At 48.6% G+C, this 15,185-nt stretch overlaps 1 protein-coding gene across 1 annotated transcript in view; it reads right to left on the reverse strand.

Moving 5' to 3' along the window:
* Positions 1-5,003: 5,003 nt before the first annotated feature.
* FKBP1B (FKBP prolyl isomerase 1B) overlaps positions 5,004-15,185 on the reverse strand; it is a 55,736-nt gene continuing 45,554 nt past the window's right edge. Inside the window, exons 3-4 of the mRNA XM_005297338.5 lie at positions 11,145-11,257; positions 5,004-5,673 (exon numbers count right to left, since the gene is read on the reverse strand). Of these exons, the coding sequence (XP_005297395.1) occupies positions 5,545-5,673; positions 11,145-11,257 (242 nt within the window). The 3' untranslated portion in view covers positions 5,004-5,544. The remainder of the gene's footprint in view (positions 5,674-11,144; positions 11,258-15,185) is intronic.

A 15,185-nucleotide genomic window follows, 5' to 3' on the forward strand; every position in this document is an offset into this window, starting at 1 on the left:
AACCCCTCATTTCTGGCCTCATCCGGAGCCCACACCCAGAGCCCATATCCCCCCGCTCTACCCCAGCCCGGAGCCCTATCCTGCACCCAAATCCCTCATCCCTGGCCCTATCTCAAAGCCTGCATCCCCAGCCAGAGGCCTCATCCCCCCCCCCCCACTCCTCTGCCCCAGCCCAGTGAAAGTGAGTGAGGGTCGGGGGAGAGCGTGCAACAGAGGGAAGAGGGATGGAGCAAGCAGGGGTGGAGCCTCAGAGAAGGGGCAGGGCCTCGGGGCAGGGGTGTTCAGTTTTGTGCAATTAGAAAGTTGGTAACCCTAGCCAACACACACTCTGTCTCTCTCACATACGTACTCCCCCTGCACTCTCACACACTATGACAACACACAATCTTTCTCTGTCTGTGTCTCTCCCCCCTCCCACACTCCCTGTCAGACACACTCCCTCTGTCCCCCCACACACTTCAATTGAAAAGTGGCTGACAATCTAGGATGCCCATGGAACGATGGGAGTGAGAAACCTGCATCATGTGATGCTGTATCTGCCACATGAGGCATTGCAAGCCCTTCCCAAAGCACCCTGCAGCTAGTTGTACAGCGAGATAGCTACCCACAGTGCACTGCTCTCTGTGTCGCTGCAAGAGCGGCTCGTGTGAATGTGCTCTGCTGACACAAGGAGCTAGTGTGGACATTCAACGGCGGTTTAATTAAAGTGGTGGCTGAATGTCGGCGTAACTTGCATCAACAAAACTCTGTGGTGTAGACAAAGCCTGAGATGGACACGCAAAAATGGAAACACTCCGAGTTAATGAACACTTCTGAAAAATTTATGTGCATATTTCTCAGTGCCATAAATGTATGATCTAGCTGCAATGGTGCTGTTAGTGCAAAATAACTTGTTACAGGCTCTCAAAAAAAAGATGCTTGTCTGCAGAAGCAGAGAAAACTATATTAGAAGATACTAGAACTTACACCCACACCTACACCCACCCACCCCTGGGAGCACTAAGGCCCAGTGGTGTCTCCCCCCATGTGGCCTTAGTGGAAAACTGCAGAGAGGGACCTGCCAGAGACTCCAGCCTGTAGAAGCAGAAGTGGCAAAAGCAGGGAACCTCTGGACATTCAGAGAACTTTCTATGGGTGGCCCTAAGGCACTACTGTAATTACATGATTACAAATCATAATAGAATTTCTCTAGTTACAGCTGTCTTTAAGCATTGTCACAGCTTGGGGCTGTGGGCAGGGTGGTCGGCTGTGAAATGTTTTATTCATACCAAACATTAAGGAATAACAATAGATGCTAAGTGATGGAATAGAGGTGGGTTTTGGTTTTTTTAAATAATCTTAACAAGCAAAAACATAGCATTGTGGCTAAAACAAATACTGATGCCCAACTCCTAACTGTGGTATGCAACCTATCATTTAAATCAGCTTCTGTACCAAATGACTGGAAGATAGCCAATGAGACGCCAATTTTTTAAAAGGGTTCCAGAGGTGATCCTGGCAATTACAGGCCGGTAAGCCTGACTTCAGTACCAGGCAAACTGGTTGAAACATTAGTAAAGAACAGAATTGGTTGAACTATAGTAAAGAATTGGTTGAAACGATAGTGAAGAACAGACTTGTCAGACATGCATCATTTGTCAGAATTGTCAGACACATAGATGAACATGATTTGTTGGGGAAGAGTCAACATGGTTTTTGTAAAGGGAAATCATGCCTCACCAATCAACTAGAATTCTTTGAGGGGGTCAACAAGCATGTGGAAAGGGGGATCCAGTGGATGTGTTGTACTTACATTTTTCAGAAAGCCTTTAACAAGATCCCTCACCAAAGGCTCTTAAGCAAAGTAAGCTGTCATGGGATAAGAGGGAAAGTCCTCTCATGGATTGGTAACTGGTTAAAAGACAGGAAACAAAGGCTAGGAATAAATGGTCAATTTTCAGACTGGAGAGAGTGGTGCCCCCCAGTCTGTATTGGGACCAGTCCTATTCAATATATTAATAAATGATCTGGAAAAAGGGGTAAACAGTGAGGTGGCAAAATTTGCAGATGATACAAAACTACTCAAGATAATTAAGTCCAAAGCAGACTGCAAAGAGTTACAAAGGGACCTCACAAAACTGGGTGACTGGGCAACAAAATGGTAGATGAAATTCAATGCTGATAAATGCAAAGTAATGCACATTGAAAAACATAATCCCAACTATACATACAAAATGAGGGGGTCTAAATTAGCTTTTACCACTCAAGAAAGAGATCTTGGAGTCATTGTGGATAGTTCTCTGAAAACATCCACTCAATCTGCAGTGGCAGTCAAAAAAGCTAACAGAATGTTGGGATTCATTAAGAAAGGGATATATAATAAGACAGAAAAGGTCATATTGTCGCTATATAAATCCATGACATGCCCACATCTTGAATATGGTGTGCAGATGTGGTCACCCCATCGCAAGGAAGATATATTGAAATTGGAAAAGGTTCGGAAAAGGGCAACAAAAATGATTAAGGGTATGGAACAGTTTCCATATGAGGGGAGATTAATGATTGCGACTTTTCAGCTTGGAAAATAGATGACTGAGGGGGGATATGATAGAGGTCTATAAAGTCATGACTGGTGTGAAGAAAGTAAATAAGGAAGAACTAAAGGGGTCACCAAATGAAATTAATAGGCAGCAGGTTTAAAACAAACAAAAGGAAGTATTTTTTCACACAATGCACAGTCAACCTGTGGAACTCCTTGCCAAAAGATGGTGTGAAGGCCAAGACTATAACAGGGCTCAAAAAAGAACTAGATAAATTCATGAGATAGGTCCATCAACAGCTATTAGCCAGGATGGGCAGGGATGGAGTCCCTAGCCTCTGATTGCCAGAAGCTGAGAATCAGTGACAGGGGATGGATCACTTGATGGTTACCTGGTCTGTTCATTCCCTCTGGGGTACCTGGCTTTGGCCACTGTCAGAAGACAAGATACTGGGATAGATGGACCTTTGGTCTGACCCAGTATGGCCGTTCTTCTGAGAAAAAGAGAGAGATTTGTAGGGGCTAGTGCACAGATTGCAGGGTTCGATTTTTCATGCTGGATTTATATTCATTCATCTGGAGTTATCAGCCCACTGATTGTTTTCTTTCTAGTATTGTAGTCTGGGTTATTTTACATTCAAAATTCTATTCTAATTTTAATTTTCTTATAAAGAACCACACACACATGCATGCACACAAAACCAAAACCCACCACTAGCAATTGTAGTAAATTCTTCAGTTAAAAATCCAGCAGTATAGTTGAAAATATGTACAGGTATTTTTGAGCATGTTTTGAAAATAAGACTAAACACCAACACCTTAACAATGCCCATTTCCTTGGCTGTGCCATAGAAAAAATATGGCTGTTTGTACTAATAACAATAAGAAGCTAGTGACATTACCCATCAAGCCCAGCATACCACGAATTAGTTTTGGATGAGGCAGAATAATTATATGAGGAAGGCAGTTAGCCAGTGTTAAAACTCCTGGGGCGTGAGGGAAGCTATTGCTGATTTGGGCAAGTGACAAGTGTTCCATGCCTCAGTTTACCCAAACCGACTTGCCAAATGCACAGGGATGTTATGATATATAATTATTGTTAGTAAATTGCTGTGATGTCAATGTATGAAAGGCTTAGACAGACCTGTCAGCTGGTCACCTTTGCCTGGAATCAATGTGTCATGTTGCATTGGAATTAGTTTTGATGAAGGTATTATTTTTTTTCTCAGCCTTAGCAGTGTTCTACATTATTATCAAGATGAAACCAAACAGTGAGACATCTTTCTGACGAGTGCCATCTCAGGGATGGGCAGGAAAGGGACAAACAGTAGCATGTAGACGGAGCTATTGGATAGGGACTTGTGCCATGGGATGGGGCTGGAGTATGTGTCACTGTTAGATGGTTTGGAGGCAAACATATCACCGGGGAAGGGGGAGGACTCAAAGAAGAATGGGTTGGACATGGATTAGCTTAACTACTTACGTGTAGGTGGGGGCAGCTGGTCTGATTACTTTGTGGTATTCTAGAGCTTCCTGTAGGTAGTCCAAGGGGAGAAATCTCGTGGAAAAGGAGGCTAAACCACAAAGTGCTTCATAAAGAGATATGCAGGTTCCCAGCGAATTCTTCCAGTAATCCTGAGGCCGTGGGGATTTGGTGGTCAGGCATCTCCATGCAGATTTTCAAAAACACTCAGCATTGACCTAATTCAGCTCCCACTGAAATCAGCAGTAAAACTCCCATGGACTTCAATAGGAGTAGAATTAGGCTGACACATTAGCTTCTCAAAGGCTACATCTACACTACAGGGGGGAGTTGATTTAAGATACGCAAATTCAGCTACGTGAATAGCGTAGCTGAATTCGACGTATCGCAGCCGACTTACCCCGCTGTGAGGACGGCAGCAAAATCGACTTCTGCGGCTTCCCGTCGACGGCTCTTACTCCCACCTCCGCTGGTGGAGTAAGAGCGTCGATTCGGGGATCGATTGTCGCGTCCCGTCGGGTAAATCGATCCCCGAGAGGTCGATTACTACCCGCCGATTCAGGCGGGTAGTGTAGACCTAGCTAAGATATTTAGTTGCCTGGCTCCCACTGAAATCTGGGGCTGAGTGCTTTTGAAAAATCCAACCCATGGTCCATGGTCTCTTTTCTGGCCAGGACTGAGGGGCACTGAGACGCACAGAGTCTGTTTGATTGGTCTGGGAGCTGTAGAGCCAGAACAAGCAGAAATTCTGTCCAGCAGCCTCAAAGAACCCGCTTTATATTCATTATAGCCTGGACCTGTTTATTCTTGAGCCCACAGGTCTCCACAGTGACACCAGTCCGGTTTGTCATTTTTAACAATATTCTAACATGCCATAAGCATATTTTATACAAGAAAAGAAATCATTAACAAACCAGAAGATCAGTCAGTAGTTTCTAGAAGAACTTTTATATTAGAAAAAATGCCCATCTACATTAAAAGTGAAGGACAAAACAGCGCAGAAATGGTAAAGTATCAAGATTTTATTGTTTCCATATTTTTTTAAATTTTCAAATGAGACATTTGTTTAAAACAGCCGCGAGCAAGCACGTACAAGTTGAGAGAAAAGTGGCAGCGCAGGTAACTCCGTTTGGCTAATGCCCCTTCATGTACGAGATGTACATTTGATTTCTGAGCACCTTTTTTTTGTCTTGGTTTGTGTACAGTAAGGCAGTGGTTTTTCCATAAGGAATATATATATATATATATTTAATTATCATTGTGAATTTTAATCACATGCAAATTAAATGAAATGTACAACTCAAAAATGTTACAACGGTGGAAATTTTTCTCAGAGCAAAGAAGCTTCTAATAGAAGACAAATATGGACACAACAACTTTAAAAAAGAGGGAAAGGAATAAACAACCTAAGGGCAGGCTCTATTGGCATGACAGCTCAAGCAGGGAAGATTGCGATTCCAGTGCGGCCTCCTCTTACCGTAGGGAAGGGGAAAAGAATGGATGATTATCAGCAGAAGTCTTCACCCGGCTCCCATGAAAGGCTTTACTCTAACCTGAGCAGCTCCACGTCGAAGATGAGGGTAGCATTGGGAGGGATGACTCCAGGATGGCCTGTGGCTCCATACGCCATGTCAGGCGTACAGGTTAGCTTTGCTCTTTGTCCTAAGCTCATCTAGTGTTTGGGAGTTGGAGAGGGGGAGGGAGAAGGGGAAAGAATGTGTTAGGAGAAATACAATAGTAAAGTCACTAAGAGGCAGATTTGCAAAGTCAGTGAGAGTTTGGCCCCTAACTCGCTTGATGCTTTTGTAAATCTCACTAAGTCCTATTTGCATCTTTAGGCCCCAAATACCTGTATAAATCTGGTCCCAACAATTTAGCCTCAGATCTCCTGGCTCCCAGTCCTGTTCCTTTACCACTGGATAACGGCCTCTCATTGGCAATATCTAATAATCCTCTAGTGCCAGTTTTGTAACCCGACAGAATACCCTTTTGTGCCAGCGTAGACCCACATTATTTCTTTATTAAGGCCTCTTCTGAGCTGCAGAGCTCTTGCAAAACCTGATTGCAGTGGGAGTTATGGATACCTGACAAGTCACAAGAGGCTCTCAACACTTAACAGGATCAAGGCTCTGGATTCAGAAAGGCTCCAACTCAGTAAGACACGTAAGCATGTGCTTAAATTGACTGGGATGCATGTGGAGAAGTGCTTTGCTGAAGCCAACATGTGATTTCCAGAGTGCTTTGCATCTCCCATTTTCGTCGACATCATTGTCTTCAATGTTCAGTCCATTAACCTGTCTGCCTGTTTCCCCGTCTATCCAATGGGGATAATGCTACCAACCGCCCTCATAAGTGTGTTCCAAGGTTTAATGTGTTCATGTTCCCAAGGCACTTTAAGATCCTGAGCTGGAAGGTGTTGTCAAAGTGTTCAGTAATTATTATTAATTCCTAAAAAGAAGAACAGGAGTACTTGTGGCACCTTAGAGACTAACAAATTTATTAGAGCATAAGCTTTAGTGGACTACAGCCCACTTCTACGGATGCATATAGAATGCATATAGAATGCATCCGAAGAAGTGGGCTGTAGTCCACGAAAGCTTATGCTCTAATAAATTTGTTAGTCTCTAAGGTGCCACAAGTACTCCTGTTCTTCTTTTTGCGGATACAGACTAACACGGCTGCTACTCTGAAACCTGTTATTAATTCCTAGTGTAACAATCCACTAGGTGGAGCTAGAGGCTAATTTGTTTCTAGGCAGATTATTGAAAAGGATTTAGGCTACATAATTAATTTAGGGAAGGTAGTCGGGGTGTTCTGGGAGGCTATAAATTGACTTATTTGGAATCACTGCCAGAGCTTTAGCTGAGTCGGCTTCTAACAGGGATAAATCTGTTCCCCTTTTTGACCTTAAATGGTCTTTCAGATTCATGCTATTTTTGGGACCCCATCATGAGTTTTCATACTAGTCCCAGGACTAAGCATATACACATATCGTCTCTCTGTGCCAACATCTACATCATTAAACAAAAAGCATGGCACTTACAGGGCATTTGCAAACCACCACATTATTCACTCTGTTTGTGTGTTATTTCCCTTCCCTCCAACCATTTGCTGATTTGTCTAGTTCAAGGGTTCTCAAACTTCATTGCATCGCGACACCCTTTTGACAATAAAAATTACTACATGTCCTCAGGAGGGGGGACCGAAGCCTGAGCCAGCCCGAGCCCCAGGGGAGTGGGAGAGGCAAAGCCAAAGCCCAAGGGCTTCAGTCCCAGGCAGGGGCCTGTAATCTGAGTCCCGAAGCCCAGGGCTAAAGCCCTCAGGCTTCGGCCCCAGGCGGTGGTGCTTGGGCTTCAGCTTCGGCCCCGGACCCCAGCAAGTCTAAGCTAGCGCTGGGGACCCCATTAACATGGGGTCGCGACCCACAGTTTGAGAACCGCTGGTCTAGTTAGTTCTTCAGGGACTGTCGTTTATTCTATGTTTGTACAGAGGAATCCTGATCTTATCTCTAGGTTCTACCATAATACAAATAATACATTTTACTACTATTACTAAAGCATGCAGCTTGAATGGTAGGGAGAACTGAACATCTGGGATTCCTAGAATGAACTCGTATCCTCAAGGCATTTATGATTTAAGAGATGGGAGTAATGTGGTTAGGAACCGGATTCTTGTCCATTCGTATCTGAAACAGCACAGTGGTAGGATTGTACTAGCATCTGGATTGTTTCTTATTTGTCCTGTTCCCCCACCTTGTTTTATGCATTAGTAACAAGCTCAAGCAAATCCTTCATCCAGTCTGACCTTTGGGACCCAGAAATGTGCTGTTGCAGTGAGTTCGCACCCTGGCCTTGTTAGCTCTGTATATCAAACATAGCTCAGCTTCTCTCTCTGTGTAGAGTGGCACTGCAGCTAAGGTGCCTATGGGAAACATGCATTATATTAAAATAGATTGCATTTGGGTTTTATTGGGATGACACTGTAGCGAGGAGGCATGGCCTCCCTCAGAATCTGACAGGCAGGGACCACAACACGCCCCCTGGTGGGCTGAACCAGGAGAGCCATGTCCGCCCCGCCAGAAGCGGAAGGGCAGGACAGGAAGGGGAAGTACAAATGGCAGGCCCTGCAGCTCAGATGGTCTGGAGCCACCACAGGAGATGGATGCATCATGCCTGCTGCTGGAGCCTGCAGAGGAGCTGCTGGGGCTGTCTCCTGAGGACTGGCTAGAGCTCCCAGGATCGCTGGCCGACCAAGATGCTGAAGAGTTGCCAGGGCTGCCACCTAAGGACTGGCTGGATCTCCCCAGGCTGCCGGCCACCCAAGACGCCGAGGAGCTGCCGCGGCTGCCGCCAGTGGACTGGCCAGAGCTCCCCGAGACGACAGATGCAGATACACCCGAGGGGGAGAGTAGGAAGCAGCCCAGGGAAACCAGGCAACAGTCTGGTTGGGAGCTGGCCTGATACAAGGTCAGCGTGTTGCGGGTGGATCCCTGCTGGCCCAGTGGCGGATCACACTGCCGTTGTTAGGGTCCTGGGCTGGGATGTGGTAGAGTTGGGCGGGCCTGAGTCCCCCCTGCCACCCCACCCCTGGGGTGGCACTACTCCCCCTCTTTAGACCAGGAGGCCTGCACTCCTCAGGCATGCCTGCCTGAGCCCCCTAGACTGTTATTGGTGGTCAGGCTTGCCTGAGCCCCTAAACCAGTGGTGGGCAACCTGCGGCCTGTGGGCCGCACGCAACCATAGGTGCCGACTTCTGCTGGCGCCGGTGGGTGTTCAACGCCCCCTCTGCTCCCAGCCCCCTCCCGCCCCTGCCCTGCCCCCATTCCAACCTCTTCCCCAAAGTCCCCATCCCAACTCCATCCCCACACCCCTATTCCAACCCCTTCCCCAAATCCCCGGCCCCGCCTCTTCCCCGCCTCCTCCCCTGAGTGCACCGCGTTCCCGCTCCTCTCCCTTCCCTCCCGGAGCTTGTTACGCCGCGAAACAGCTGTTTTGCAGAGGCAAGTGCTGGGAGGTAGGTGAGAAGTGGGGACGCAGTGCGCTCAGGGGAGGAGGCAGAGGTGATGTGGGGGGGAGGGGAACTTGGCAGAGCACCCACTAATTTTTCCCCGTGGGTGCTCCAGCCCCGGAGCACTCACAGTCAGCACCTATGCATGCAGCACATCAGGGTAATCCGCTGGCGGGCCACCAGACAGTTTGTTTACATTTGCACAGCCGCCCGCAGCTGCCAGTGGCCGCAGTTCGCCGTTCCTGGCCAATGAGAGTTGCGGGAAGCGGTGCGGGCCACTGGAAGCTGCGGGCGGCCGTGCAAATGTAAACAAACTGTCTGGCGGCCCGCCAGCGGATTACCCTGATGGGCCACATGCAGTCCGCAGGTTGCCCACCACTGCCCTAGACTCTCTAGGTGCTCACCCTTACCTGAGCCTCTCGACTTTATGGTGCTCACCCCTACTGGGGCTCATAGACTGCATAGCCATGCTGCCCTGATTGCAAGCGAGAGCCTTCTCATTGCTTTGCTGCCCCTCCCTGACTGGGCCTGGGGCTCATAGATGGAGCACTAGGTGAAGCTAACTCCCCGCTTTGAGCACCTTTACAGGTATGCGACAGCGAGGAGATGTGGCCTCCCTCAGAGACTGACAGAGAGGGACGGCCATGCAGCCTCCAGACACTGAAGCCTTAATGACTTGAGGGCAGCTTCCTTTTCCTTGCCCTTGGTTTCACATTGATCATTGAACATTACATTGTGCAGTCATGAGTGGAATGTCATAGAGACTTAACAGCACAGTTCTGTATCCTATTCAGTGAGGGTCAAATTCAGTGGAAGCAGGGCCGGTGCAAGGAAGTTTCGCGCCCTAGGCGAAACTTCCACCTTGCGCCCCCCCCCATCCCTGCGGGAGCTCCCTGCCCCCCCTCCACCCTGAGGCGCCCCTTCCCCCTGCGGCAGCTCCCCCCCCCCCCCGCCCTGAGGCACCCCCCTGCGGCAGCTCCCCATCCCCCGGCCCTGGGATCCGTGCGGCAGCTCTGACCCGGGGAACCCCTGGACTGCCGGCGGCGCGCTGACCCAGGGGAACCCCTGGGCTGCCTGCCGGCGGCTCAGACTCCCTCTCCCTCCCAGCGCAGCGGCCGCTGTAAAAAAAAAAAAAAATTGGGGGCACCGCTTTTTGGTGCCCGCAAATCTTGGCGCCCTAAGCAACTGCCTAGTTGGCCTAAATGGTAGCACCCAAAGCCGGCTCCAGGCACCAGCCCACCAAGCTTGTGCTTGGGGCAGCACCTGGAAGGGGGCGGCCCGGTGCGGCGCGGCACTCCGGCTCTGGCCGCCAGGGAGAGCAGAGCTGCAATGGGCTCACCGCCCTCCCCGCGGCGCTCTGGCCGCCAGGGAGAGTGGGGCCGCGACTTGGCTTGCCGCCCTCCCCGCGGCGCTCTGGCCGCCGGGGTGAGCGGTGCCGCGATGGGCTCGCCGCCCTCCTCCCGGGGGTCCAGCTGCCAGCGGAGCCGCGGCGGGCTCGCCGCCCTCCCCGTTCCCTTGCGCTCCGGCCGGTTGGGGAGAGCGGCCCGCGTCCGGGCTCGGCGCCCTCCCTGCCGCGCTGGGGGGAGGGAGGGGCGGCGGCCGGAGGCTTTTTTGCCTGGGGCGGCAAAAAAGCCAGAGCCGGGCCTGGTAGCACCGGCCCTGAGTGGAAGGCATCAAATGCAGCAGGACTAACCTTCTACTGTGCAACTGCATGGATGCTGCTCCATGACACACTACCATGCTGGATCATTGTAGGGGCTGGGTGGGTTGCACTGACGAGGTGGATCTATAAGCCAACCCTCCGCTCACCTTGTAGAAGGGGAGCTCAGGAGGTTGTGGATGCTGAGTGATTTACAGACAGGAGAGGATTCCATCCTCCACAGCCCACCCGGAGAAGCATGTGCAAAGCCAAGCCATCATGATCAACCCCTGAGTTCTGGCCATCGCAATTAGAATAATCAATGAAGGACTAAGAAATATTACGTTAGTATGCACCTCACCATCAGAAAAAACACCCAGGATTATAGACTGTGATTTTCACTTGCTTACCCTGATGTTAAACCATCATTATTGTACTGAACATGCCGGCATGCACTCCAGCTAAATTGAAATTCAGCCAGCATCATCCTTCTGTACCTGTGCAGCTCCTTCCTCAAATCCTTTAATGACTTCTTGTCTGCCGATCTTGAACCTGAAAGGCTTGTTTCGGTCTCTGGAGGAATCAAACTTCTTTCCGTTCTGTAGCATCCCTGCCAAAACAACACAAACGATTTCAGTTCCAACTAAGCTTGAAGTTAAGTGCTGAGGGGATGGAGTGAAGACTGATGTGTTGGTCAGATCAATCATATATTTCCTTTTAAAAAAAAAAAAGGCCAATCCAAGATTTATAAGGCAAGAGACCCTCACCCAGAGGCATCACAGGTTCTAACAGGAAGTAACTGATTGTAGAACTATATTGTAATGATTTGTATTGAGTAGCAGCTAGAAACCCCAACCAAGACTGTGGCCCCTGTTGTGCTAGGCACTGTACAAACACACCTAAAGCTAAATAGCCTTTACAAGCTAAATAGCCAAGGGGACAAAGAGTGGGCAAGAAACACAGGCAAAGAGTGGGGAAGCCATTTGCCCAAGGTCAGAGTGCAGGTCTGTGTCAGATCTAAGATAAGAGCCCAGATCTCCTGTCGCCCAGTCCAATGACCTCATCCCTAGAGCGGGGGTTCTCAAACTTTGTCCCTAAGCTACGAAACGAAAGCAATTGCGCCTCCTCATAGCTTCCAAAGGCAACACGAGGAACTGAACGTCCTACACTCCACAGAATACGAGTAATAAAGTAAAAGGGCTTTGAGCAATAGAGCTATAATAAGGTCATAAAGCGCCTCCTGCGTTAACTCACACTTCTGTTCAAAGCCCACACATAGCAACAGCTAAATAACACTGCCCGGACATTAGGTAAACTCATTAGGGAACTCATACCACCAAACAATTATCAGTTGTGTCAGTAGCCACCACTCCTATCTTATCGGTGCGGGGAATGAGCTTGTTTCCACAAAGTAGTTGCATTTGACACCTTGTCCCCATCCCCAGATCTCACGGGCCCTGGGATGAGGAGATGGGCTCATGGGTGCTGGGCTCACAGGCAGGGAGTGGGGCCCTCCTTTAGTTCAGGTGCCCCGCAGGTGGGGTCAGTGGGGTTCCAGGGCAGGGGGCAAAGCAGGGGAGTCAGAGCATGGCAATCACTGGTCCACCAGCACTGTGAGCTCCATGTAGGTCCGGTGCCGCAGGACGTGGGTGCGACGCTGGTAGCCACTGCTGTTGTGATCCCCAGGGCAGGGGGAGCTGGGGTCAAGATGGTACCGCCAGCAGCTGGGACCAGCTGGTTACTTTTGAGTGTGTCACCTCTGGCAGGAAATGCACAGGCCCCAGCTCCCCCTGGGACCTGACCTGACCACCCACAGAGACTTCACACCCATGGCAGCTGTGACATTTTTGGTGTTAACCAAGGTGTCTGGGGTGAATCACTACCACCTGCTTACAGCGTGAGGGAGTCTTGTCTGTGCCCACCGTGGGGCATTCTCCCAAAGTTTCCAGCTGCAGGCAACACACGCACTCCACTCTGTGCTCCATAAACCCCGCTCTTTCCCTCTGCAGGCTAGTCATTTGCACACCCCACCTTATACACTAGAGCACCCAGTCCCTTGTCTCCTGGACAGCCACAATGTACACCGATCCGCCGTCTCCATGGAAGCCATGCACCCCAGTTTACTGGCTTCACCTCGGTTCAACACTCGACTTAGCACAAGACACCAGACGTGTCTATAGTACAACCAAATAAAAGTTTAGCTAAAAAAGCTTGCGTTAAAGATTCAAATAAGAGGATTGGAAACAAGAGTTACAGGTAAAAGAAAAATATCAAATGCATTCTAGAGCCTATACTTATTAACAAGTTCCTTTCCTGTCTAGTAAGATATTTCTCACCCAATGGTCAGTCCTTGCAGCACTTGTCCAGTCCAGAAAGCTGGGATCACTTTTCAGGAGACACTCCACTGGCACAGTGTCACCTCCCTAGTGTGGATGTCGACTGTTGTCAGTGTTGACTGAGTCAGTTCTGAGACCCACCCTGCCACAGGTGACAAGTTTCACCTCCACCAGTTTTGGAAACCAACATTCTCATGTTACATGTCTCTAAAAATGGTTTCCACCCTGCTAGTTCTTAGCTTTGGATATAGACCACACACAAAGAGACCCCCTTCAGCGAAATAGCGAGAAGATGGTTAGACGCAGCTGTAATATACCTGCCAGGGCACGCCTGTGCCACATCAACTCTCTGGTGTGCGCGGCCAAGCTCCGGCACCAGGGCACAAGGAGGAAGGTGGTGCCAAGAGCTCCCGCAGAGCTCAGAGCCTACTTTGCACAGGGGCCACCACCTGATGGAGGAACCAAACTGGAAATGAACAGCAGTGGTGGAAAGGTTCTCTTTCTGGTTCAGCCCTGCTCCCCAGGGACAAGTGGCAGCTCAGTAATGCAGGAGGTGCGGGGGCTAGAGCACCACATTCCAAGTGGCAGCCAATCTTTCCCAGGAAGGAACGGGGCCCCCCTTCGACAGAAAGTCCTGTCTGTTTGCTGGATGAGAAAGAAGGCCCTGAGTCAGTTTAAACTCAGGCTATTTATCCAAAAGCCCTTTCTTTGTCTGTTGGCCTCTGGAGAATCCAGTTTGAACTAATATATGTATATCTCTCCACTGGATGGTACTTCTCTGGAGGTGCTACAACCTGAGTGAATTTGCCTAATCACCGTCAACCCTGCCCCATTGTTCTTAGTTCCTGGAGGAGCTGAGGTCATCCTCTCCCATGGGATTATACACAATCCTTGGCCCACAATGATACATAAACTTAATACAGTAAGATCTCCCCAAAGATATTGCAGGAAATTGCCACATCTGCCAAACTTACACCATTTAAAATCTACACAATCCCTACAATAAAACAACAAATAAATTAAGCAATTGAAATATTCATAAACACCACCAAGATTATTATCACATGCACCTATAGATAATTCACTAACCCTCTCAAAACTGTTGTTTCTTCAGTCTCAAATCACCCTCTTCCCAAAAATCGCAAGGGTCGGGGCGCGGGGGGAGGGCAATCTTATAGCAATGGTAGGTCAAGTACATAGTGTTTCTCTTAAGGTACAATGTTAACAGCATAACTACTAATAAAAATACTATGTGTAGCATATGCAGTATAGATAGCCAGGTTAACGTTGCTATGTGTGGTCCTGATCTAAAGCCCAGTTAAATCAATGGGTGTCCTTTCATTGACTTCAGCGGCCTTTGAATTAGGACAGCGTTTTTCAACCCATGGTCAGCAGGCAATTGAGAATCCACAGACTATGTCCAAGGGGTCCACGAAAGATTGTTGTTACCATACAACAGTTTTCAACCAGTGGTCTGTGGACCCCTGGGGATCCACAGACTATGTCTAAGATTTCCAAAGGGGTCCGCATCTCTAGTTGAAATTTTTTAGCAGTCCGTAAATGAAAAAAGGTTGAAAACCAATGAATTAGAGTGTATATTACATTTTATTGTAGTGCCACAAACCTTCTGCCATAGAAACCTTGAGCCAAATTTGCTGTCAGTTAAATCTGTGTAAATAGGGAGCAATTCTGTTGACTTGTTACTGCAACTGGGATTATTTAGTCTGCAGAAGAGAAGAATGAGGGGGGATTTGATAGCTGCTTTCAACTACCTGAAAGTGGGTTCCAAAGGGGATGGATCTAGACTGTTCTCAGTGGTAGCAGATGACAGAACAAGGAGTAATGGTCTCAAGTTGCAGTGGGGGAGGTTTAGGTTGGATATTAGGAAAAACTTTTTCACTAGGAGGGTGGTGAAACACTGGAATGGGTTATCTACAGAGGTGGTGGAATCTCCTTCCTTAGAGGTTTTTAAGGCCCGGCTTGAAAAAGCCCTGGCTGGGATGATTTAGTTGGAGATTGCTCCTGCTTTGAGCAGGGGGTTGGACTAGATGACCTCCTGAGGTCCCTTCCAACCCTGATATTCTATGATTCTATGAAATCTGCACCATACTAACTGACAAAAAATTTGCCCCCTTGTATGTAGCAGTAATTCAAATTATTAGAACTGGTTGCAGAAATTTAGAGAGAACCATATTCCATTCC

Source organism: Chrysemys picta, chromosome 3 (genome assembly GCF_011386835.1).
Source record: "Chrysemys picta bellii isolate R12L10 chromosome 3, ASM1138683v2, whole genome shotgun sequence".
NCBI lineage: Eukaryota > Metazoa > Chordata > Testudines > Emydidae > Chrysemys > Chrysemys picta.